We start from the raw sequence: 25,902 nt of genomic DNA, 5'->3' as shown, positions 1-25,902 counted from the left end.
GAATACAATTAAAAGTTAAATTATTGTTTCATTTTGGGATGCGAAGTCACATCAGCTCACATATGGTTGTTTAAAAAAACTTGATTTCTGTTATAAAGTCAGTTTAGAAAAATATGGTTTTAATCCCACCATTTCTCCTGTTTTGACGGTGTGCTAAGATAGCGTGCTAGCTAAGCTAACGTGCACCTACGGTCAATAGCATTGATCTGTAGATTTGAAAAATAGGTTTTAGGAATGGTAAAGCTCATTGAAATGCTTATTTTTGTCAGAAAGGCATTTGACACAAAGTCAAAGACATTTATTCAAAGAAAAGAGGGATTAAAACACTAACTCGATAATTGTAAGTAATTATAAGTAATTATAATAATAACAAAAGAATGTTAATTAGATGCCATAACCAGTCTGAAGATGTGTGTATGTGTCCCCCTTGTCATTCTTACTAAATGGGGCAGTTTCAAAACCATAAAAATACACTTTTAAGAATCCTTAGAAGGGATATAAACAAATGTTAACATTTAGCTATTTATAAATTCACATATTACAGTTTAACAATATTATCTGTATATTTGAAACAGAACATGGTCAGACCTGTGGCACACAAAATAATAATTCTGTCTGTACAATAAACTTCCAAGTGTCTGCTTTCAAATGAGCAAATACTTCATGAACTGTATCTCCTATTTTTCAAAAGGAGGGGAAGTGCTGAAGGGGTTAAAATAACAAAAACAGAGAAATCTAAACCTAAGCGACAATGGTTTAAAATTAGAAAATTTAAGAGAAATCAGTACATTATATGACACAAAAGATCGTATCGTTTTAAGTAAACTGGAAGGACTGCCGTATCAAATGCACGCAAAATTGGCCTTTGGCATAATGTATTGCATGACGTTTTAGACAGCGTACTCTTTTTACACACTTTATTTAAAAATGGATCAATGTTGTCCTAAGACAAGAATGGGTATTGTTAAAATGTTTTGATCTATCAAGTACTTGCAAAAACTCAAAAGTGAAAAATCCATGCGTTTATTTATTGTCTGACAATCTTTGATGAGCAATAAACAGATCCTGTATCTAGGCTACTTATATCCTGTGTTTGTTTACACAATCAATACAAAACTATTTAAAATGTTGATTTACCCCCGGATGGCATTTTTGCAACACAATCTCATAACAATTGTATTTTATGAAGTGGCTAATTCATGTTATTCCACTCGTACATTTAGTTTTTTATGAAAATCATACTCTTTTGTATGGGTCAATTCGTAGGTAAGAATTCCTACGGATTAGCCAAATCGTGAAATATGAAGTCACATGAGATTGGCATTTTACTGACTGACAATAAGGAACATATTCTACCTCAAGCCATGAACCACATTTTTCAAATCTTTATGTTTGTGGTTATGTGTCATAGAATTATATGAACAAAAAGCGACAGCAGATAGAATAAAAGTCTTTCTTTATTTCTATATAAGCACAACAAACTTTAGCAATGCAATAGTGTGTGTGATATATATATATATATATATATCAGCTCCAATGACTTAACCTTGTGAATCAATATTGTTTATGTAACATTATGTGTCATTTGTGTTAAAATAAAACAAACACAAAAAGTAAACACAAAAAGTGTTGTTTAAATAATAACACAGAGATGGGTTGATTCTGGGACAAGGCATTTAGTGTGTTGTCCCAGAATCAACACTAATGTGTTGTTTTTAACACATCCGTTCTAAGATTTGATCATCAACTCCTTTTACTAGTTGCTCAATGTCTTAATCTTGTGACTCTGTATTGTTTATGTAACTAATAGGAATGAGTATGCCGGTTCTAGTTCATCAACTTCTCTCACTAGTTGCTCAACTTTCTATGCCTTGGGTGGGGTAGGACAGGGAGTATACTGAGGTGTATAAAATGCGCAGGCAGTGAGCAATTCTGTATTCGACTGCCAGACTCACTTCAAGATGAAGGTGTTCGGAGCGCTGCTGACCCTGCTGCTGCTGCAGTATAATTTCAACAGTGGAGCGACTTATCCGTAAGATTGTTTATCATAATCCTTTACAATTACAGATGATATGAAAAATACTAAAAGTCCAGGATTAACAGTTAGTGTAGTGTAATACACTGTAAAAAGTTGGATCAACTTAAAAAATTACTTCAATTGGTAATACTTAAAATATTTACACATTTTCAACTTAAATTTTCACTTAAAGTGAAAAAATTTGGCTTGCAAAAACGTTTTAAGGTGTAATGTCCCGCAGACACACAGATTAGAGTTACGCTTCTTTTGAAATTGGTGGACTGCTTATTTAATCAATAAAATTAAACAATATAGACAAATTTTATAATCATATTAATGCAATTCTTTCAAAAACAGAAGCATAGTAAGCATTATAATACAAATCATTTATTATCGGAAGCAATTTTTTCTCTTTGTTTTGTCTTTATTCAGTAGGCCTACATACATGGTGGCAGTCACTTCCCAGGCAGTGGGCGCTACTACAGAGACTCTCTGTGCACATCTCATTGAGCCCAATACAACCCTTTCTTTACTGGTAACCTTGAGCACTGATAGTGGAGATTTGACCATCCTTAAAGAGAATTCCATTAGAAAGGCTTACTTCAAATGTGTGAAATTCATGGTCAGTATTCTAGATTTACTTTGGTCATTCCCGTTTACATTACATAATAATCCGCTTATTACAAAATCTAAGTCAAAGAACTCATTGATAGATTTGCATGCAAAACTTCCATTCATCTGTATTGAGTATATGTTTAACCAAATTTGTCTTTTCACTTTTGAGTCCATGCTTTGTTATACTCCCAAAATAATGTGGTAGTTTGTAGTCCTTAAATACACTAAGGCATCATTATTTATCAACCATACCAAGCTCTTTGAAAGCATAATGTATTTATGTACCGGTAACACGTTCTCTGGGAAGGGGGAACTTGAGTTGAATTTGTTTTCATGTCCCTGCTTTGCATCTTTCAGGTTCCCGTAGTCCTTACGGACACTGTGGCAACAGTCTTTGTTAAAATCGAGGGACCTAAGACGTCCTTCACCAAAAAAACTCAGATTCTCATAAAACCTTCACAGAAGCTCATTCTCATTCAAACAGACAAGCCAATCTACAAGCCAGGGGAAACCGGTATAACTTTGTCCTTAACAATTACTATTAAATAGCATATATCATCAATTCTGAACTATATTTTTGTAGCATCTAAAAACAAACAGTGCTAAATAGCACTAAAAGTGGTTAATAGAGGAACCAGTTTTAGTGCTATATAGCACTTATGAAGAACCATACAGGGGTCATATAGCACCACGTATGGTTCTACACTATATGGTGCTACACCGGTGCTACACAGGTACTTCATCGGTGCTATATGGTACTTAAAATGGTTCCTCTATATGATTACGAGCGAAGAACCACTTTTAGTGCTATTTAGCACTGTTTGTTTATAGCGTGTATGTTCAAATGACCATACTCTGAAGGTACTGCTTGCATGTTGATATTATATCTTTGTTATTTTGACATCTGCAGTGAAATTTCGCATCGTATCTTTGGATCCCGCTTTCTTGACTTACAATCAGAAGGTAAAGTTTGGTTGATTTTATTTGTGACACTTTTTGTGTATAGTCAGTAAAATGTCTTATAACACTGTTATGGTGAGCTGGGAGCATGTACGCCAATGGGTTTTCGCCTACAGTCAGTGTTGTTTTTGGACGAAAAATGCTTTTTAGTTTTAGTCACATTTTAGTCACTTATAAACTTGATAGTTTTAGTCACTTTTTAGTCACTTATAAACTTGATAGTTTTAGTCACTTTTTAGTCACTTATAAACTTGATAGTTACTTTTTAGTCACTTATAAACTTGATAGTTTTAGTCGTTTTTTAGTCACTTATAAACATGATACTTTTAGTCACTTTTTAGTCACTCATAAACTTGATAGTTTTAGTCACTTTTTAGTCACTTATAAACTTGATTGTTTTAGTCGACGAAAACACAAAAGGTTTTAGTCAAATTTTAGTCGATGATAACGCAAAAAAGGTTTTAGTCAAGTTTAAGTCAATTTTAGTAAAAAAAGTAGTCTTTAACAAATTAATTTAGGTTAAAAAGTGTGGTGTATTTAATACTAAATGTGCATTAAGGTTGTCCCTGAGGGCTTGCCGTTGTGCCTTCTGCGCATGTCATAACAAAAAAGTTGAGCCTGGCTGATATTCCCTCATGTTGAGTTTGTGTGTTACGCTGAGACCTCGCTTATAAAGTTGAGAAACACGTGCCTTGCCTTGTTATTTAAATACACCACAAAAAGTATTGGAATGGGTTTAGGTTTGACAAGTAGATATGTAAAACGTTAAGCTTACCATGAAATGTGTCACAAGCCGATTGTCGAGTAAAATTGAATGTATATGATATGTTAACAGCGTGATTTGTTAGTTGCCTTTAAAAAAAAATATTAGCGTAATGAGCCTTCAGGTGCCGCTTGAGGTTGGTGGTATTCTTTCCACCCGGTTTGTGGCCACATTTACCGTCGTCTCCCAATATACATTCCATTTTTCTTTCTGATGAATTATACTGAAAGTATGTCCATAAATCATCTCATCGTTTCCGTTTATTGGAGTCACCGCCATGGTCCTGCGAACTCATAGAACTCGCCACAGCCGCAGGTGTGTTGTTGTTGTTGTGTGAAATCTAGTGCGCGTGCACGGCATGGTGGCAGCCGGGTGGTGGGCGTACCCAAAACAACGATAGGAAGCGCAGCATTGATACTTTTTTAGCTAAAACAGACAGATTTCACGCAAAATAGGCAGAAATTACATGCATTGTGAACGTCAGACTTATAATCATTTTCGTCTCGTCTCGTCATGTTTTCGTCACCTTAGAGCCATTTTAACTAGTCATCGTCGTTTTATCGTCCTCAAAATCCTTTCGTTGTCGTCATCGTTGACGAAAACAACACTGCTACAGTCGATGTATGTTTTGAAGCTCCGCACTTTTCAGAAACGGCAGCAGCTGGTGTTTTTTCTGCGCTGAGCTACGCACACAGAGTTGTAAAATGTTACATTTTGGGCGCTTACCTTGTCAATCTTGGCAGGACAATACCACAACAACCTACCAGCGCGTTGTTAAACAAAACAGAAGTATCATAACATCCAAAGCGTCCAGTTGAAAAATACTGCCAAGCGCCCACAGTTGGCATCCGCCTGGCATTTTCAGCCATGTTTAAACGCTTTGGTATGCATGCCCCCTAAGGAAAGATTTAATGATATGAAGTTAATGTTGAACTGTGCTTTAGGAGTGTATAATTGTACTCTTGATCATACTCAAAGTGTTTTCTTTATTGTTTGCAGTTTCGCACAATAGAGCTCCAGGTACAGTATAAAATCCTTCAAGCAGCTCTTCATGTTTTTTTTACATTAGCTACAGTAAATGAATTATACAGTATCTCACTGAGACTTTCATAATTATGTGCCACTACTCTTTATAGGATCCGAACTTTAATCGCATTAATCAGTGGTTGAATCAGACAACCAGGAGTGGCATCTTAGACCTGTTCCACTCCACATCAGCGAATGCCATGCAGGGTACCTACACCATCAATGCTTGGGATGAGAAGAACCAACAAACATCACAATCCTTTGATTTGGATAAATATGGTAAGAATTAGAAGACTTCACTTTTACTTTCCTAATTTGTCACTGTAAACTCACTATTTCAAATATTTATTTTGTTTCACATTGTTTCTTGTAGTTCTGCCGAAATTTGAAGTCACCACAAATTTTCCAGATCTTGTTACCTTCGTGGACACGGAGTTTACGCTGCAAGTTTGCGCCAAGTAAGCTATTGAACAAATCGTGAACAGGACTTTCCCCAAAAAAATCTGCATGTAAATTAACCTTATTTTACTGTCTGCAGATACACATATGGGAAGCCTGTGCAGGGGTCTGTGACTCTTGAAGTGTGTGGTAGATCATATTATTACTGGTTTCGTGGACCTTTGCCTGAAACGCCCGGGACATGCAAGAACTACACTTTAACGGTTTGTTATAAGCTAATAATCCGATAAATACTTTATAAATTACCCTTCTAGTTTCTGTTTGAATAATACCTGTTGCATAAGAAATCAAGGATCAGTAACACTTTTTATGAAGCCCATATTTATAATGCGTAATACCTTTTATGTTATATTATGTATGGTCTACTTAATAAATCCTTTAGAATGTTTATAAAAAGGCATTTCCAATTGTATACAAATTATTAAAGTGAGAAAATGTAAGTTTATAAAATTTTCAAATGGAAGTAACTTTTTAAGTTGATCCAACTTTTACTTTTTAGTAACGATGTGAATTTTATTGTGTGTAATGAATCTTCATACACTTAAAGGCGGAGTGCACAATTTCCGAAAAACGCTTTGGAAAAGGGAGTCAGGCCGACTACCAAAACATACATGTAGCTAATCAGCAGGAAGAGCGGGCGTGTCTTCTAAAATACATCATTGCATAGACAGTAAAAGAAAGCATTGTTGCCTGGGTTGCGTATGTGTGGGGCGGGTCTATCAAAACAAAGTCCAGATTCTTTTGGGTTAGGGGTGGGATTGTTTAGGTGATTTCAAATGTCAACACTGGCTTTCAAACATTGTGCACTCCGCCTTTAAACGTTATTTAAGAAAAAGGTAATTTTTATTGTTTTTGTAACCATTGTTATGATTTAGTTGATGATGCATTGTAAGTTAGACTGTAAAAATTCCTAAGTAAATCAACTTGAAATTACAAATCATTTTAACTTTTTTGACTTGTGGAAGTTAAAATGACTTAAGCTACTATAACTTCTTACTAGTCAAGAAAGTTGTAATTAGTTTATTAAAGTAAGTGAGTAAATTCAAGTTGATTACATTAAAAAAAGTAGGTACAACAAGGAATTTTGCTTTAATAATGCATTAAAATGCACAAAATATCAATAAGCTGTCCCAGCACTCTAAAAATGGCTGGGTTATTTTTGACCCATCATAGGTAAATATTGGACAGAACACACCCCACACGCTGGGTTAAAATTGACCCAATGCTGGGCTGTTTTAATCCAACAGCTGGGTTATTATAATCCATGGTTGCATAACAGAAACCCAACATTGGGTTATTTTTAACCCAGCATGGGGTAATTTTTAACCCATCATGTCTTCTGTCCAATATTTACTCATTATGGGTAAAAAATAACCAGTTTAGAGTGAGATAACTACAGTATTTCAATTCTAAATGTTAAGTTATAAATATGTGTTAAATATATTTTATAATTGTTATATACGTAAATGTTTCTGAAGACATGCTAATGTTTAATAGCAGACGTTATTTAAAAATTAAACCATGAACCATGTAGACCATGTAAGATATACTCTACAAGTCCAAATTGTGTTACTCACTCCATGTCTATGTTTTCTGTTTCATTTAGACTGACAGGACTGGTTGTGCGTCTCAAGTAGTAAATGTGAGTGATATAGGCATGAGTCAAGGAGGAGAATTTGTAGTGAATTATAAAGTTGAGGAGGATGGAACAGGTGAGAATATAGTACAAAACCGCAGTTTTTATCTCAGTTATGCTAAAATAAGTACTAAATCATGATCTTATGATCTTCCAGGGATAACTGTGGAGAACACTGCTTCAATTTCATTTACCAGTGACGTTATCAGGGTGTCCTTTGTTGATTCACCACAGATATACAGGCCTGGAATTGCCTATGAGGGAAAGGTAAATGTCTGACATCGACATCATACTGATTTGCAGATTTTGACCTAGTTTTAGTCCAAGATCTAACTCTGTAACATAGACGTTTATGTGAGAGGACTCAATAGTAAGAGCACAAGATGCAGTGTAATGAACGGTTAATAAACGGTTCATTGTGGTACCCACACTGTTACTTCACAATTTCATGGTAATTTGTACGTATTTTACGAGGTGGTGATAATCGTACATTTTTATACAATTGACCTCGTATAAATTCATACTAATTAGGCAATTTGTAAAACACATACCAAGTCCTGTGAGATCAGGCTGGATAATCCTTATCAAGTAATCTTAATCTTGATGTCTTTCCTCACGTGTGCTTTTTTAAGGTTTTGGTCTCTGATATACATTCTCAACCGATGAAAGATCAAAAAGTCTATCTTATTCTGCAATATGGTGAAACTATAGTGAATGTGACACTTATAACAGACAGAGATGGTTTAGCCCCATTCTCCTTCCAAACTACAGGCTGGAATAATACACCAGTCTCTATACAGGTTGGTGCTGTTTATATTTGAATCAATATTACTCAATACTGAACATCATTTATATTCTTTCGTTCGTTCGTTCGTTTGTTCGTTCGTTGGTCTGTTCATTCGTTCTTTCTTTCTTTCTTTCTTTCTTTCTTTCTTTCTTTCTTTCATCTTTTCTTTCTTTTTTCTTTATTGCTTCTATGCATCCATCCATCTTTTTTCTTTTGTCTTAATTGCTTCTATACATTCTTTCTTTCTTTCTTTTTTCTTTCTTTCTTTCTTTCTTTCTTTCTTTCTTTCTTTCTTTCTTATTTAATTGCTTCCATCCATCCATCCATCCATCCATCCATCCATATTTCCTTTATTAATGGCTTTTATCCTTTCTTTCTTTCTTTTTTCTTAATTGCTTCTAAACATCTGTCCTTTCTTTCTTAATCCATTGCTTCCATCCATCCATCCATTCATCCATTTATCCATCATCTTTTCTAAATTAATTGCTTTCATACTTCGTTTTCTTTCTTTATTGCTTCTATGCATCCATCCATCTTTTTTCTTTTGTCTTAATTGCTTCTATACATTCTTTCTTTCTTTCTTTCTTTCTTTCTTTCTTTCTTTCTTTCTTTCTTTCTTATTTAATTGCTTCCATCCATCCATATTTCCTTTATTAATGGCTTTTATCCTTTCTTTCTTTCTTTTTTCTTAATTGCTTCTAACCATCCGTCCTTTCTTTCTTAATCAATTGCTTCCATCCATCCATCTATCCATCCATCCATTTATCCATCATCTTTTCTAAATTAATTGCTTTCATACTTCGTTTTCTTTCTTTCTTTCTTTCTTTCTTTCTTTCTTTCTTTCTTTCTTTCTTTCTTTCTTTCTTTCTTTCTTTCTTGTTTCTGAATTGCTCCGATCCATTCATCAATCCATCTTTACTTTATTAATTACTTTCATCCTTTCTTTCTTTTTTCTTAATTGCTTCCATCCATCCATCCATCATTTCTTTCTTACTTTATTTGCTAAATCCATCCAACTTTTCTTTCTTTTTTCTTAATTGCTTCCATCCATCCATCCATCATTTTTTCTTACTTTATTTGCTAAATCCATCAATCTTTTCTTTCTTTTTTCTTAATTGCTTCTATCCATCCATCTCTTCTTTCTTTTTTTCTTAATTGCTTCTATCTATCTATCCATCCATCCATCCATCCATCATTTCTTTCTTACTTTATTTGCTAAATCCATCCATCTTTTCTTTCTTTTTTTAATTGCTCCCATGCATCCTTTCTTTCTTTCTTTCTTTTTGTAGGCTCGGCATGAGGATGATCAAGACCAGTACTGGCCTGCACCAAAATACTATAACAAAGGCTATCTCTGGTTAAGTCCCTATTACTCCAAAAGCAAAAGTTTTCTGATACTGAATACGTCTCCGCAAATGTTGAGCTGCACAAGGGATGCAAATGTGGAGGCCAATTACACCATACAGGGCAGTACACTTAAAAGGGGTCAAAGAGCTCTGGATTTCTTTTACATGGTATGTTTTTTTTTTGCCATCTTTCTCAGTTTTTGATAATTGGTAATTTGTTTAACTGCTCAACAATCAATGCACTCAATGTACTATTACATATATATCTTTAAATGCACCGTATGTCATGAAAATGTAAGAACAGCAATGCCAATGGCACATGATAGTTTTCCACCCTGTGTATTTCAGGTCTACTCCAAAGGCAGCCTGGTTCAAAACGGCCGTATCTCTCTCAAAGTGGAATATGGAAAAGGTACGAAATATCATATTTCAGTAGCCTAGAAATCTAGACGCACCCTAGCGGCCGCAAAATATATTTGCTGCCAGGGTTTAGTCTAGGCACTCACAATACACTTAACATCTCCAAAAACCAAAATTTGGTCAGGCCAATCACATCGTATGTAGCGTCTGTGGGGCGGGCTTAACATGATGACGACAGAGCTGCAACGAATGGCTGCTGCTGCTGGCGAACAGCTTTCTTTTGAAGCGGCTTTGGCCGCGACTCTGGAGGACTTAGACTTATGTTTTTCTTTGAGAGAAGAGCAAATAACCCTACTGAAGTCCTTTTTAAGCAAGAAAGATGTGTTTGGAGTTTTGCCGACTGGTTACGGTAACTACGTCACCTTCTTCGTTGTTCTCATTGGTCATAGCGCTATCCTATTGCATGCAGAGGCATTTTGAGGGACAACCTTATCTCCCGCCCCTTGCATTGAGCCGTTTGTGTGAAGAGTTGCCAGACCTTACATCTTGATGTAGGTCTGGCTAACCAGGCTAATATTTCAGAACGTCGCAATGAATATTGAACCTCATTCGCTTTCAACTAACAGTGTTCCCAAATCTTCCTTCATTACAGAAAACAAAGGTAAACTGGCATTCACAATAAAAAAGACAAAAGCCCTTTCACCATTCGCCCAGGTGCTGGTGTACGCAATTCTTACCAATGGAGAAACGGTAGCAGACAGTTATGACTTCCCCATTGATCAGTGCTTGCCAAACAAGGTCAGTAAATACCCCATGAAATCCCAATATTCATTTATGATTGCCCTCTTTAATATTTATTTGTCTTTGCTCCAACAGGTCTCCTTAAGTTTCTCATCATCCACGGCGCTGCCTAAACAGACAACAACTCTTAACCTGAGAGCCCAACCTGGTTCCCTGTGCTCAGTGAGATCTATTGATCAAAGCGTGCTGCTGTTAAAACCAGAGTCTGAGCTTAATGCAGCCTATGTAGGTCACATTACAAGAGTTGGAATATGTTTAGCTTGATTGTTAATAAATGTACTATTATTTTGAAATGCCGATTCATCCGCTTAATGTCTTACTTATCTACAGGTTTTTGGAATGTTACCAGTCCAATTGATAACAGATTACCCATATCAAGTATACGAGTATGATGTATACAACTGTATAAGTAATGAGACGCCTGACATTCAGCCCGTGGAGCCCATTCTCCTTGATATTCCCCGAGAGAAGGAAAGACGCTCAATCGGTTTTAAACCAAATTATTACCAATTTAAAAATGATGCCTACAGTGCCTTTAAAGTAAGATAAAGTTTCTTTTTAGTTTTTAGTTCATCATTATCCATTTATTAACCGGACATGCTAATATGCTAATGCTTGCTTTTTACTAGGGAATTGGAGTTAAAATTCTTACCAACTCTGATGTAAAAGAGCCCATTTATTGTTATTATGAGAGACAGCCGTTGTTGAATGCTGTGGGTAAGTAATTACATTTTTGTTTATAGTATTTAGTACTTTTCCTTAAATCTATAATCTATCAGTTTAAACTGTTACAATAGATGCAGTTCCAGGTGCAGTTGCAGATGCTGAAGGTTTCGCAGCAATTGCAAAGGAGGCTCCAGGTAGTGGCAGTCCTGTACAGAATACAGTCCGCAAAGACTTTCCAGAAACATGGATATGGGATCTTGTGCCTGTTGGGTGTGTATAGCCTACAATAACATTACTGTATACCTACAGTCACTTGTAATAATACAAATAAACAATCATCCTCTATGCAATACTACTTCAATTTTTATTTATTAGGAGGACTGGATCTGTAAATCTTAAAAAGGCTCTCCCTGACACCATCACGACATGGGCAACGGGTGCTTTCTGTACGTCCTCTGTTGGTTTCGGAGTGGCTCCCAGCACCAATATCACTGCCTTCCAGCCGTTCTTTGTCAGCCCAACGCTTCCCTACTCTGTCATTCGTGGAGAAGAGCTCATCTTCAAAGCTTCAGTGTTTAACTACCTCTCCAAATGTATTATGGTGAGGCGCCCTAATATTCCTACTGCAATAATATGCATGTGACTTTCCATGCAGTATTGCATATATTAACTTGTTTGTCGTGTAGCAATTTTGCAAGCGTCTCTTGCAAGCCAAGCTGTTTTCTGTAAAGATCTCTTTGCCTTGTAATTCAGGTGAAGGTCACACTGACAAATTCAACGCAGTTCTCAGCTCTTCCTTGTAACGGCTGCATTTACACTCAATGTGTTTGTTCAGAAGAGAGCAAAACCTTTCAATGGACTCTTAAAGCTTCTGTAGTGGGTAAGCTTAATGCATCTAAGCAGAAATGTAAGCTTATATATATATATATATATATATATATATATATATATATATATATATATATATATATATATATATATATATATATATATATATTACATTATATACTGTATTTTGTTTAACCAAACTAAACTGAAGTTTTTGTAGTATGCCTTATTGAAAAGAACAGTATTGTTGGTCACACAGTTCACACTGTCAGTCCAAATCCGATTTTGGTGCAAATCCGATATGACAGACTCACTATGTCCATGTTGTGTATCTTAACTGTTCAGATCTGATATATGCGTCCTATCCACCTTATTCTTGACGTAAATGCGGGCGCCGCCATCTTTGAGCTCATATGGGTAAAACTTCCGGTGAGCCACTACAGCTAATGATAGACCCATTGCGAGAGATAAGATTCTGCCGTTTTGACTGCCATTTTAATGCTTTATTATGAAATCCAGGGGGTTGCCATAATAGCTAATACAAACGCATTAAATATCTACAAAACATTTGTTTTATCTTTAATACACGCACAAAAACTGAATGTGTATGTGGCGCACGTGCATCTATTAACTGTATCCACACCTTTCTGACAGCGAACACTTTGAATCAAACATACTTTTTTATCTTAGACCCTATGTGTGTTTTAATGTTTCTGTAATATACCCAGGCAAGCTGAGCTTATATCCAAACATACCCAAGGTTTTACCCAGGTTATACTGGCAAGCTGAGCCATACACTGATTTGGTATATATGTTATTTCACAGGCCGGGTGGATGTTACGGTGAAAGCTGAGACCATTCAGACTTCGGAACTTTGTGGTAATGAGGTGGTGACGGTGCCAGAAGGACAACGTATTGACACTGTAATACAGTCATTACTGGTCGAGGTGAGCCTTTCTAAACCATTTGGAGTATAGTCTTTATACAGTAAACACTCCAGTTATGCTTCATTCCGAACAAAAGGTTATCAAATTTGCTCATTTGTTTGTCACAATAATGAAACTGAAGCTTTTGTTTGTCAGGCGGAGGGAATTAAACAGACAATCACTCACAGCGAACTCATCTGTTTAACAGGTTAGTGGCATTGTTCTGTCACTTTAAATCAATATTAGTCATTGTTACAGGTTCAATACAGTTTAAGCTCTATCGACAGAATGTCTGGCATGCCATCATTTACCACAAGTATAATACAATGCATCTTTCAAAAAAAAAAAACATAAAGACATTCATAAGAATCAATCCTCCACCTCAAAAGAACCGCACACATATGTTTGATAGCAATAAATATGTGATCCTGGACCACAAAAGCAGTCATAAGGGTCAAAAGTTTATATTCATAAGATATACTTAATGTATGGTTTGTTAGGATATGACAATTTTTGGCCAAGATACAACTATTTAAATATCTAGAATAGGGATGCTTAACGATTAATCGCGATTAATCGTTAGCAGAATACAAGTTTTTGTTTACATCATATATGTGTGTGAACTGTGTATAATAACTTTGTATAAATAAATTTACACACATGCATGTTTATGTTTTAGAAATGTTTACATGTGTATATTTATGTATAATTTATATTATATATAAATATAAATACTTAATATATAAAAAAAATTCTTAAAATTATACATGAATGTGTTCATATTTATATATATATACATACTTATTATACACAGTTTACACACATATGTGATGTAAACAAAAACTTTTATTCTGCTAACGATTAATCACGATTAATTGTTTAGCATCCCTAATCTAGAATCTGAGGGTACATCAATATAAAAATATTAAAGTCGTCCAATGAATACCTTAAGCAACACTATTACTAATGATAAATACATTTTTAATGTATTAACAGTAGAAAATCTATGAAATATCTTCAACATGATCTTTACTTTATATCCTTATAATTTTTGGCATTTAAAAAAATCTATAATTTTGACCCATACGATGTATTATTTGCTATTGCTACAAATATGCGACTTATGACTGGTTTTGTAGTCCAGCGTCATATACTAAAATATAAGATGCATATTTTTGTGTTTAAACCAATCTGTGTGTATATATATATATATATATATGTGTGTGTGTGTGTGTGTGTGTGGCAGTTATGATATTGTACAGAGATTCCTATGCTGGTCTGAAAGTCAACCAAGCGTCCCAACTGTGAATGCAAAGCAAGAAAGGCATACCATTGACTTTTAATTATTTTTCCATTAGGCAATCAAATGAACACAACTGTCCCTCTGAATCTTCCCGAGGTTGTGGTCAAGGACTCTGCCAAAAGCTTTGTAACTGTACTGGGTGAGTTAAAAATATACTAGGAAATGTAAATACACACAACAACTGTTATTTTAACCTGTGGCTATGTTTATCCATATTTTACTCAAGCGTAAGCTTAATCAACCGAGCATTTTTGTTTGTTTGTTTTTAGTATGCAATCAAAGTATTAATAAATATCCTCCCTTCCATTGACTTTTATTGTTTGCTCCATAGGTGATCTGATGGGCAGTGCTTTGAAAAACATTGCTGATCTGTTGGCCATGCCATATGGCTGCGGAGAGCAGAACATGATTAACTTTGCCCCCAATGTTTACATCCTTCAGTATTTGGAGAGCACCAACCAGCTCACTCCTGAGATACTGGCACGAGCCAAAACTTATCTGAGTACTGGTGAGGATAAAATATAATCTGTTAAATTTGTAGTTGTGGGTTTGGAGGGAGAATATTAATGTATGGTGTGGAACAGAAGAGGGGTCAAAACCATTTCAGTGACCTTTAGTTTTAATTACTGTGCAGTCGTAGCGTGCTCGGCATACTCATTGCAATAATAAATGAAGTACCTTTCAGAATAAATTCAACATCCAATTTAGCAAAACTGTACTTTCTGGAGGGATAAACAGAGTTATTTTTTTTCTCTGATGTCATCATATAATGTTAATATTTAAATTATTTAAAAAACTGAAAAAAAATTAAAGGTGGGGTGATCTCTAAAAGCCATTGTTGACATTTGAAATCGCCTACATTGAAAAAATGATTCATTGAATTTAATCAATTTTTTAAGGTAAGTGGTTGCAATCAATTTATTTAAGCTACATTTAAACAAAAAATATTAGTAAAGTAAAATAAAATATAAAACTTTTGATTAAATGTAGCTTAAATAAATTGATTGCAACCACTTACCTTAAAAAAAATGAATCATTTTTTTTCAGTGTACACAAACACGCCCCTACCCCACTAGAATCTGTACCTGTACATTTGATAGACCCGCCCCACACATACGCAACCCAGGCAATATAGACAGAACGCAACGCGTCATAACCTGAAAACCACGCCCACCGTGGGGGAAACAATCCATTCGTCTCCATTGACTTTGCATTGCAAGAAGCTACCTCCTTGTCATTTTGGGCTTATAACAAAAAACAGAATAATGCCTAAAAGCTGCTGTGTGACAGGATGTACAGCTAACAAGCCAAAAAAAAACAGAAATGCGTTTTTATAAGCTGTCGACCCCCAAAAAACAAGTGTTTAAAGACACAAAAGTGGAAAAAGGCAACTTTTCATAGTACTACTATTAGTAAAACTGCGCCCACTAGTGGGAAACGTAGTCGGCGATCCACTTTTGTGTCTTTAAACGCTCGTTTTTTTTTTGGGTCGACAGCTTATATTGTATTTCTGTGTTTTTTAGCTTGTTAGCTGTACACCTTGTCACACAGCAGCTTCTATTGTTTATACTTACAGGGTAAAATTTGAACAAACCTCTAAACCAATTAAACTGCAATACTACTATAACCTGTAAAATAAAGGCAAAAAACATAAACTTGCATTAAATGACTTATTTCTTTCTTGCAGGCTACCAGACAGAGCTGACATACAAGCATTATGATGGATCTTACAGCGCTTTCGGAAACAATGATCCTTCTGGGCACACCTGGTCAGTCTGAAAAACAGTAAAGCTACTTTAAAACTGGATTGTATAAAGCGCCTATATAAAACATATGCTGCTATAGGTAGCAAATGACAGTACAGATGGAGGTTTCTGACCGCAATTTCAATTCGTGTCTCCTCAGGCTAACTGCATACGTGATGAAGATTTTCGGGGGGTCAAAGAAGTATGTGTTCATAGATCAGGCAAACATCGATCAGGCAAAGAATTGGTTGGGTCAGCAGCAGCAGGAGAGCGGGTGCTATAACACAGTAGGGGTTCTCTACCACAATGATTTGAAGGTGAGAACTGAAAAAACATGATGTTTTCTTAAAATTTCATTGGATTTATGTTGACAGCTCAGATAAAGTACGGTATGCTGGGATGTTTGTCTGTGTGCTGGGGTAAACTGTGTGATAATCATATATTATGGACATTGACTATACTGTAGCTGGCTTAAGCGCTTCATTTTTAAATACAATAGGAAGCTCATATCCCAGCGTACTTTAAAAATGTATCTCTCTTCCCCTAACAGATTTGTTGGTAATGTCTCTCTCCTCTTTTTCTGCTCTCATAGGGTGGTGTCAGTGATAATGCCACTCTCACCGCATACATCGTTGCAGCTCTGCTAGAATTAGGCGTTAATAAATCTGTAAGTGTTGAGACATTCAGGACAAACTTGGCCTGTGTCACATTGCAAACATGCACACTATTACAGTAGCACATTGCCTATGTTAAAAGTAACCGTATTCATACCATATTCATATGTACAGCAGACAGCTCCGGAACGGATCCGCACCAAAGTCAGCAGCTCTGGTGCGGATCCGGCCCGGAGTCGTCTGCTATCTGTGTACCGTCTGTGTGTTAATAGCAGGGCGTACTGTAGCTTCAAGCACAGATTCAACCCAATTTATTAGTCTATTTTTGGGGAGTATAAACGAAAACATGATTGTTAAACATGTTTGTCAGTACCATGTTGTGCAATATAGTCTATAGATAACATAATAGAGTAAACCACTGTACTTATCGATTGTTTAAAAGATTTTAAGCAGTTTATAGCTACATTTTGGGGTCTAAATCAAGCTTCACACATATGGCTTTAAACACTGTTGACGTATGTAGTAATGTAGTGTGAAACAGGGCTTATGTATGTATAAACAATGCAGCTATCAAATGAAATGATGTATGACTGGGTCCATTCATAAATTTTTTTTGCATGCTCTTGTAAGGATCCCATGGTGGCGAATGGACTTGAATGTCTGAAGGATGCTTCCAGCAATCTTAACAACACTTACTTCAACGCTCTGGCCGCTTACACATTCACTCTTGCTGGAGACCAAGTGATGAGACAGACACTCCTTACCAACTTGGACGCTCAAGCCAAGAGAGAAGGTTTGAAACTCTAAATTAAATATGTGAAAATGTAACCAATGGAAATGATAAAAAAAACTATTTCTATAAGTTAGATAATTTCATGCCTTTAGGAGCTTTATCGGGTATTTAATGCCGTACACTCTTAGAAATAAAGGTACATGAAGGTACAAAAGTTGTCACTGGGTTGCTAGAATGTGTTCATTTTTTAAAAATGTTTTACACATTATGTCATTTTGTAGTGATTTTGTGTTCAAATCGAGGGGCAACCTTCCGATGAATCCAATACGGAATTGACTTAATCTGCAATTCATCGACTGGCCGCTAGGGACTGGCTCCAAAAGGGAGTCAATTCCCATAGACCCCCATGTTAAAAATGCTCAACTTTACAAAAATTGTTTTTTGTCGGTATAGCAAATTTTGCCCTTCATGACAACTGTGAGGGGGGTGAATTTTTTTTGTAACTCATACGCTTAAATTATATTAAGCCTTAAACTTCTGCATAATTAAGGGCGTGGCCACTTGAGTGATGGGTGAACGCCACTGCTGTCACTAGACTCGCGCTAGGCGGGCATGGTTTCAGCAACCAGCCACCTCAGCTTCACCCATGTCCCGCCTCTTTACCCATTTTCGGTTTTCGGCGAGTGATTCGCGGGGACGCGCGGCCAAGATGGCGACGGCATACTTTAAGCTTCAAAAATACTTTAAGCTTCAAAAACGATCTTCACAAACCAATGGGTGACGTCACGGACACTACGTCCATATTTTTTTACAGTCAATGGTTCAAATAAATAAAAGGGACAACATAAGACATTTTGTGTTGTTAAAAACACGTTGGTACCTAAGAGGTAGGCCTACATATGTGTAGCTAAATGGTACACATTAGGACCTTTTTAAAAGGTACCATCCCAGTGACAATTTTGTACTTTTTTCTGATAGTGTACAATAAAATTGTGTTTGTTTTCCCCACAATTTAAATATATTTTGTTCAAAGGATATTAAGACCGTTTCAGAAGAAAACAAAGAAAAACTCTGCTTTTAAAAACTGCTGGGTTATCTTTAACATTTATTAACATAATTGTTGTGTCAAAAAGAGACAAACCCAGACGTTAGGATAAATTAACCCAGAAAATGTTTGTATTTCAACCAATACTGAGTTAAAACAACCTAGCATAGGTTAAATTACAACCCAGTGGCTTTAGGATCATCCCTTTTTCACCCAAAGCTGGGTTTAAAAAATACTTTGCATTTTATAAAAATATATATTTGCTTACAAAATACTCCTGCCATTGTCATTTCAGGAGCTGGACGGTATTGGACTCAGTCAGTTAGTGGAGAAATAACAGGTTCTTTAGATGTAGAGACGACTTCCTACGTGTTGCTGGCATTGGCCTCTGGACCCATAATTGGACCAACCTTTGACCTGAACTACGCTGCTACCATAGTGCAATGGCTGGCCAAGAAGCAAAACGCTTTTGGAGGTTACTCATCTACTCAGGTAATGTTATTCAAAGGCACTTCATTTGTTTATTCAACGTGTGTACTTACTTGATCGTTGTCCGATTAAGATTGTATATAGCAACTTGTTATATTATAAAAATATGATGTCAATGTTTACTCTTAAGTATGCTGTTCTCTCTCTCTATTAACAGGACACTGTGGTGGCACTCCAGGCACTTGCCAGCTACAGCACTCTCACCTTCAGTCCATTGGGAACAATTGTTGTCAATGTGACCTCTCCAACAAGACAGAAATACAACTTCAATGTAAACCAGCAAAACCGACTGGTTTATCAGGAGAAACAGCTGCAGCCACCTAATGGTACATTCACGCTTGCTGCAAAAGGCAGTGGTTGCGCGTTTGTGCAGGTTAGTAAGCTGGCGTCACCTTTGTTTTGCTTTGTTTGCTTTACATCCACTGATAATGCTTGACATTATTCTGTATGCTTTCAGTTTGCTTTGCACTACAACGTTCCCCCTCCTACAGACTCTGCGTCCTTCAGCATCACAGCAAACGCTACAGCCGTTTGCAACTCGAGCCCTCTTTTAGCCCTTACGTTGGATTTCACTGTCAGGTGAGCAGAAGTAAACTCTTCATTAAGAGGCATAATCATTTTAGCATGTGTGCTATTTACGAATTTGTGACCCAGTCTGTGAAAGCCCAGCTAAAGTCATTTTTGTGATTTATTGTGATTTAAATAAAATCATCCTACATAATATAAAAAATATAAACTTTATATCTTTAATATTTACTGAGTTAGGCCGTGTCAAAATTGAAATCTATGTAAAATCAAATTTTTATGCGCCTAATCTCATCATTAGATTATGAGACTTTAGCTTGGATTTTATAAATAGGTCCCATTTATTTATTTATTTAAATAATACATTTTATTAAAGGTGCAGTGTGTAGATTTTAGCAGCATCTAGCAGTGAGATTGTGAATTGCACCAAACGTCTCAGTCCACCGTTCGCTAAAAAGCATAGAGAAGCTACGGTAGCCGCCACAGGACAAGATAAAATACAGTAGTAACAAAATGCACTCTGTAGAGCAGTTTGTCCCTTTGGGGCTACTATAGAAACATGGCGGCACAAAATGGCGACTTCCATGTAAGGGGACCCGTGGGGTATGTAGATAAAAACGGCTCATTCTTAGGTAATAAACCCATAACAGTTCAGTCTTTATACACCACTGATAATATTGTTATGAATATTATATTGTATTTCTGTCATTAGATACTTCTAAATGTAACACACTGCACCTTTAAATAATTATTAAAATTAAAATTGTTACAAACTAAAATTATTAATTATTATTATTAAAAAACTATGCAGGATATCTCATGTAGGCATAAAGAAAGCAAATCCATGTACGCACATGTTCCCAAAAATCTCTTATGAAAATGTATTAAGGATTTACGTGTAATAACGATAACATTAATTAATAAGTAATGCATTAAAAGTACACAATAGGTTCTTAGGGTATAATATTGTGTCCCAAAAAAGAAAGATATACACTCATAAAATGAGCAACTCACAAATAAAATGCTGGGTTATTTTCAACCCAACATTGGGTGAAAAAGGGACAAACTCAACTTAACTTGCTGGGTTGTTTTAACCCATTGTTGTTTCAATTACAATCAAATTGGTTAATTTAACCCAATGGCTGGGTTTGGCCCTTTTTGACCCAACGCTTGGTTAAAGATACCCAGCATTTTTGTTGTATAGCCTACTACTGAGGACCTTATCACATGACCTGGGACCTTTACTTAAAGCATTCCGAATATTATGGGCTAATAAGACTGCTATTACTAAACATTTGTGATTGTGTTACAGGTATAACGGTCCACGAGAGGGGACCAACATGGTGAACATTATTGTGAAGCTGCTGTCTGGATATGTGCTGGATTCCATGTCTCTACAAGATGTGAGTGACACTTTAGGGCTTCGTCTTCTTTTGATCTTAAGCAATGCGCCCAGCCTTTGATACGTTCTTATTGGTTCCTTTGTCTCCGTAGCTTCAGCAGGACCCCACAATCAAACGTGTGGAGCAGAATGAGGGACGTGTCATCATCTATTTGGATGGGGTAAGTCAGTGTATATGTAAATTTGGGTACCTTGAGGGATTTTGAGCTTTTTAGATGGATTTTTGGCAGGTAAATAGCATTACTGTGAATGACATCAGGTGTAATGATTTTTGTCCTGAAGATAAAAAAGTCGGAGGAAAAATTCTTTCACCTGAAGCTTCAGCAGGATGTCATCGTGAATAACCTGAAACCGGCTGTGGTGACTGTCTTCGATTACTACAAGACCAGTACGTGTTTGTTAATACATTCATGTGTGCTCTTTAAAACTCAAAATTTTGTGTGATTTAGTTATTTTCCACATTATATTAAATGTTAAATAAACACATATGAAGAGTTTGGTTCCAAAACGCAATAAATCCATTTTGACTAATTTGGGTAAACTATACCAAGAAAGTGACAAGATGAAAACCACTGTTTTCTGTTACAAACTTGAAAATAGAATCTTTAGGTTATAATAACATTAAAAATTCAAATCCATAATTAGATTTTCAAAGATTCATTATAAAAGTTTATACATTTATTGAGTCAATATTTAAATGTGCACCATCTTTGCCATGTTATATTCATTTAGTTGACTTCATTTAGTAGACTGTCATTTCTGCTTTCATCCTTGGGACGTCGTCGCTGAACTATTTTGACAGCGATAAGCTGTAAAATGTTTTGGTCCTGCTCGATTTGTCGTTGATTTTCAGAAAAATAATGGAAAGTTTTTCATAAGATCCCCCGGAGTCAATGTGTTAGCATGGCAGAAGCTTGATACGGCTGGGAGAACAAGCAACAGCCGGCATTTTTCCTTCGCCCGAGTGCCTCTCACGTAATTATTCGATTTTGATGGCTTACGTTTCTTCCCCGCCACAGAAAACCACCACAGGTTTATCAATGCCATCAAAGTATTATTTTGTTTTTGTTTGTTTGTTGATCATGAAGTACAAAGTAGATGAGGAAAACTAGGATTCTGTGTGTATTCCGCGCCGTCATTATTCTTTACAATGCGTGGAATGGTGCGCTGTGATTTGTTGAGCGGATTTATTGCATTTTGCAGAAAAGAAGGACTGACGTTTATCACATTTTGGGGAAAACGGAGAAAAAATGACAGAATAACGCAGCAAATATTGGATTTTGCATATAATGAAGAATTTACTTTTTAATAATGACCAGATACAATACTGATTTTGGCAGTAACAAAAAAAAATGGCGTTTATCGCGTTTTGAAACCAAACTCTTCAAATAATTAAAAGTTATTGAAACGGTTATAAGAGTTGCCTGAAAATTAGGTTGTATCAGGGCATTAACCACAATAGACATTGAGGGGGACTTGCCCCCCCCCCAGAAAAATTTGAAACAGCCCAATTTTCCCACCCAATGTTTGTTTTAATATACATGGGTATCGCCCTAAATGTTTTGGTACCCCCCCAATGTTTAGGATTTGGTTACGGCCTTGTTATTGGAAGAAAATTATGATACTACCCAAGGTTATATGATGGTTTGGAAAGGACATTATGTGCCTTTCCTGCTACTATTTGATGAGGGGTACTAGTGTTTATTCAGGTTAATTTAATTTAGGATAATACACATAAAAGGCATTATTAAATGTGATATGAAAGGATAGAGTGGCGAGTAAAATAGAGAATAAAATTATGTCAGCATCTTATAATAAAAATGTAAAAAATAATGCAAAGCTGTTTATGCAATTTCCATTTATAATGCTTAAGAAATCCTGTTTTGGTAAATCCTACTGACAATGATACAACTGTAGCATAATTGTACTTTATAAGCCTGCATTTAATCTTGCCACGTATACACAAAAACTATTGTTTTCTCTTTTTAGGTGAAGGATCTATGACTACATACACCTCTCCATGTAAATAGACAGTAAGTACAGCAACAGTTTTAACACTAATTTAAAAACCATTCACCAATTTAATTTTAATTTTATTTTGAATGCCATAAACACGCTGCAGATGATGCATAATTCTCTTAAAATAATCCTTTTTAGAGACTTGAAAGTGACATCGCTGGATATCGAGAGGTGTGATTCAGCAGTGTGACCGTTCGTTTCATCAGACATGCAATCACAAACATGGATTTAACACTGACACGTTATTCGTTATTTTATGACTTTCTTTACGCAAACAATATAATATATTGATGAGAAACATGATACTCTGTAATGTAGACAATGAAAGCCAGGATTGTAATTTCCAGTTGATCATTTAAAATGATGAAAGTAGTTCATTTGCTATTAAATCATTAAATAGTTTCTGCATCTAAACACATGTCTTGTTATTTCTGCCTTTATTATAATAATGCATACAATTGCTTGGACTTAAGCTTTGCCTTGAAGTGGTACATTTGCTTCATATGCAATAAATTATAAATCAAAAGGACAATTTTTACCTCAGAACTCAAATTTCTTTTTATTCCCTTAAATTGATGTATTTTGGATTAGACGGTTATGGTGCTTCTGTATAGCTCGGCGATTTAATGTCGAAAAACAAAATACAGCATGAAGTTTAAGTGAGGTCAACCTACTTTTTCAAGTTTTGACTTGTGATAAGTTGACATAACTTGAACAAGTTAAAACTCTTTAACTTAATTTGTTAAGTTAAAGTAACATTTACAATACAGGTCATGGAGAACACATACTGATAAAAAAATGTATACCTTGTAATCCAGTGTAAATCGCTTTGGATAAGCATCCATCCAATGTTAAATTGATGATGCATTGACAACTGAATGAATAATTGAGAGGACTGTCCTAAATGGTTAAAATAGTTCACTGGAAATACAAGGGTTAACTACATACAGTGCTGCTGTACAACACATCCTACACAATTTCCTGTAATGCCTACACTTTCCGTAACCCCAAGTAATCTTGCATCCAAAACAGTATTGTGTAGTAGAGCTGATAAATTGGTTTAAATCCGTTCAGCGGGTCTAGTTAGCGACATAAGTTTTAAATGAGATTTTGTCGCCAACACATTAAAGCTTTTTTCCTTGCTATCCTGTAACACCGAATACCCGTATACTGTTCTTCCCCCTTGGGTCTTTAAAAGTAGCACAGTCAAAATCGGCACGAAGCCAAACAGTTTCCAGACGTTTGATATTCCCATCTTAGCAGCAAGAATTCAACTTTTAAAATGCCTGTTGACTTCAGCGATATTACGTTAGCCCGCTAATTGAGAATATTCTCCTACTGCTGCCCACTGAAAAGGTGTCGGTTTCATGGCGTTCCAAGAATTACCAAATAATTTCAGGAAACCATCCCGAAAAATTGCATCATCCTGCATCACGCTTCACAGAGCCTTAAGTACAGCACAGTATATTCCAGTTAAATGCGTATTGCCTACATATTGCTTTAAGACTAAACTGATCCGCTAACTTTTTCCACTTCTCCAAAACAAGGTATGTAAATGTGTTTTAGGGGAGCCTGCTGCAAATAGCTGTTCAACTGCATATTTAAAAATAACAATCATTTAAAAAGCAATTTTAGAGGGTTGAAATTACTCTACTGAAGATTGTAAGTTTAAACTAAAACCAAAACTTAACCTAATATCTCTTTAAGCTAGTCGGTTCAGATTTCAAACACCATCATTTGCATATTTAAGCATCACTTTTATGTCATGCATCATCCGTTGCCCCATAAAACTTCCTCATTACAAGCATACGGAAGTTTAAGACTTTATTTAAACATGGTGCCAACTTGAAATTTATCATAATTCTGTATTTTAGCAGTGGCTATTTAATTTAGTGCACAGCTCTCCCTCTCGTCTGGTGTCATGACAACAATGCTATAGTCATGATGCAAGATCTGTGTCTGTGTTGCACTCTTAATTATAGCAGTGAGGGCTACTTGCCCTTTACATCTGAAGTCTGAGTTCGCTTGTGACCCCCGCGCACTGGTTTGTGTGTGAACGCGGGGTGAGAGTTTTTACGGCACATTTACGACACTAAACACTTTAAATAAAGAAAACTGACTGTATTTCTGTTCAACATTTTACAACACTGCTTTCATCCAATCGTGTGACATCATATACATTTTACACGGGAAACAAAGACATTATTCTTCCGCACAGCCCAAAAAAAGATGGTCAAACACTGGGGCAATACCCTTTCGAAAGGTTTACCTTTGTACCTAAAGAGTTCATAATAGTACCTCAAAGCTACATATTGGTACCAGATATACTAGTCAACATTTGAAGTGGATCAAAAACTTGACAACCAAGTTGTCCTAAGACAAGAACGGATATTTTAAGGCAACTTTTAGGAAAGGTTTTGATCCACTTCAAATGTTGACTATTGTATATACATATCTGTACCTTAAAGGGACATTCCACTTTTTTGAAAATATGCTCATTTTCCAGCCCCACTAGAGTTAAACATTTGATTTTTACCATTTTGGAATCCATTCAGTTGATCTTCGGGACTGGCGCTAGCACTTTTAGCATAGCTTAGCATAATCCATTGAATCTGATTAGACCATTAGCATTGCGCTAAAAAATAACCAAAGAGTTTAGATATTTGTTTCTATTTAAAACTTGACTCTTCTGTAGTTACATCGTGTACTAAGACCGACAGAAAATTAAAAGTTGTGATTTTCTAGGCAGATATGGCTAGGAACTATAATCTCAAACTGGTGTAATAATCAAGGAGTTTACGCCTACTGCAGCCATGTTACAGTACATCAGCAGTGAT

The 25,902-nt window shown here is 35.9% G+C and overlaps 1 protein-coding gene across 2 annotated transcripts; it reads left to right on the top strand.

Annotated features, from left to right (window-relative positions):
- The first annotated feature begins 1,876 nt into the window (after positions 1-1,876).
- On the top strand, positions 1,877-23,603 carry LOC135771227 (alpha-2-macroglobulin-like protein 1). Of its 2 annotated transcripts, none has more exons than XM_065281398.1 (36): positions 1,877-2,032; positions 2,450-2,639; positions 2,990-3,146; positions 3,543-3,595; positions 5,355-5,375; positions 5,492-5,660; positions 5,755-5,839; positions 5,920-6,043; positions 7,447-7,552; positions 7,634-7,743; positions 8,109-8,276; positions 9,553-9,777; positions 9,958-10,021; positions 10,622-10,767; positions 10,846-10,995; positions 11,101-11,310; positions 11,400-11,487; positions 11,568-11,706; positions 11,812-12,037; positions 12,190-12,316; positions 13,090-13,211; positions 13,347-13,398; positions 14,549-14,632; positions 14,825-15,001; positions 16,181-16,262; positions 16,399-16,555; positions 16,831-16,905; positions 17,483-17,645; positions 18,926-19,122; positions 19,277-19,492; positions 19,577-19,698; positions 20,957-21,047; positions 21,139-21,207; positions 21,329-21,434; positions 23,036-23,079; positions 23,204-23,603. In XM_065281398.1, exons 1-35 carry the CDS (start codon positions 1,962-1,964, stop codon positions 23,074-23,076), a joined length of 4,383 nt encoding a protein of 1,460 aa, XP_065137470.1. In that variant the 5' UTR covers positions 1,877-1,961; the 3' UTR covers positions 23,077-23,079; positions 23,204-23,603. The 2 variants fall into 2 exon arrangements, with proteins under 2 accessions (XP_065137470.1, XP_065137471.1); XM_065281399.1 differs by having other exon boundaries at positions 1,893-2,032; positions 2,453-2,639.
- Positions 23,604-25,902: the final 2,299 nt, after the last annotated feature.

The sequence above is a fragment of the Paramisgurnus dabryanus genome, chromosome 8 (assembly GCF_030506205.2).
Source record: "Paramisgurnus dabryanus chromosome 8, PD_genome_1.1, whole genome shotgun sequence".
NCBI lineage: Eukaryota > Metazoa > Chordata > Actinopteri > Cypriniformes > Cobitidae > Paramisgurnus > Paramisgurnus dabryanus.
This window is presented reverse-complemented; position numbering and strand designations above follow the sequence as displayed.

Excerpts from the sequence above, each read along its gene's own strand:
- LOC135771227 (XM_065281398.1), top strand. The coding sequence starts at position 1,962 with ATGAAGGTGTTCGGAGCGCTGCTGACCCTGCTGCTGCTGCAGTATAAT. Across the intron at positions 11,488-11,567 it reads GCCGTTGTTGAATGCTGTGG|ATGCAGTTCCAGGTGCAGTT; the intron begins GTAAGTAATTAC and ends CTGTTACAATAG. Across the intron at positions 17,646-18,925 it reads CGCTCAAGCCAAGAGAGAAG|GAGCTGGACGGTATTGGACT; the intron begins GTTTGAAACTCT and ends TTGTCATTTCAG.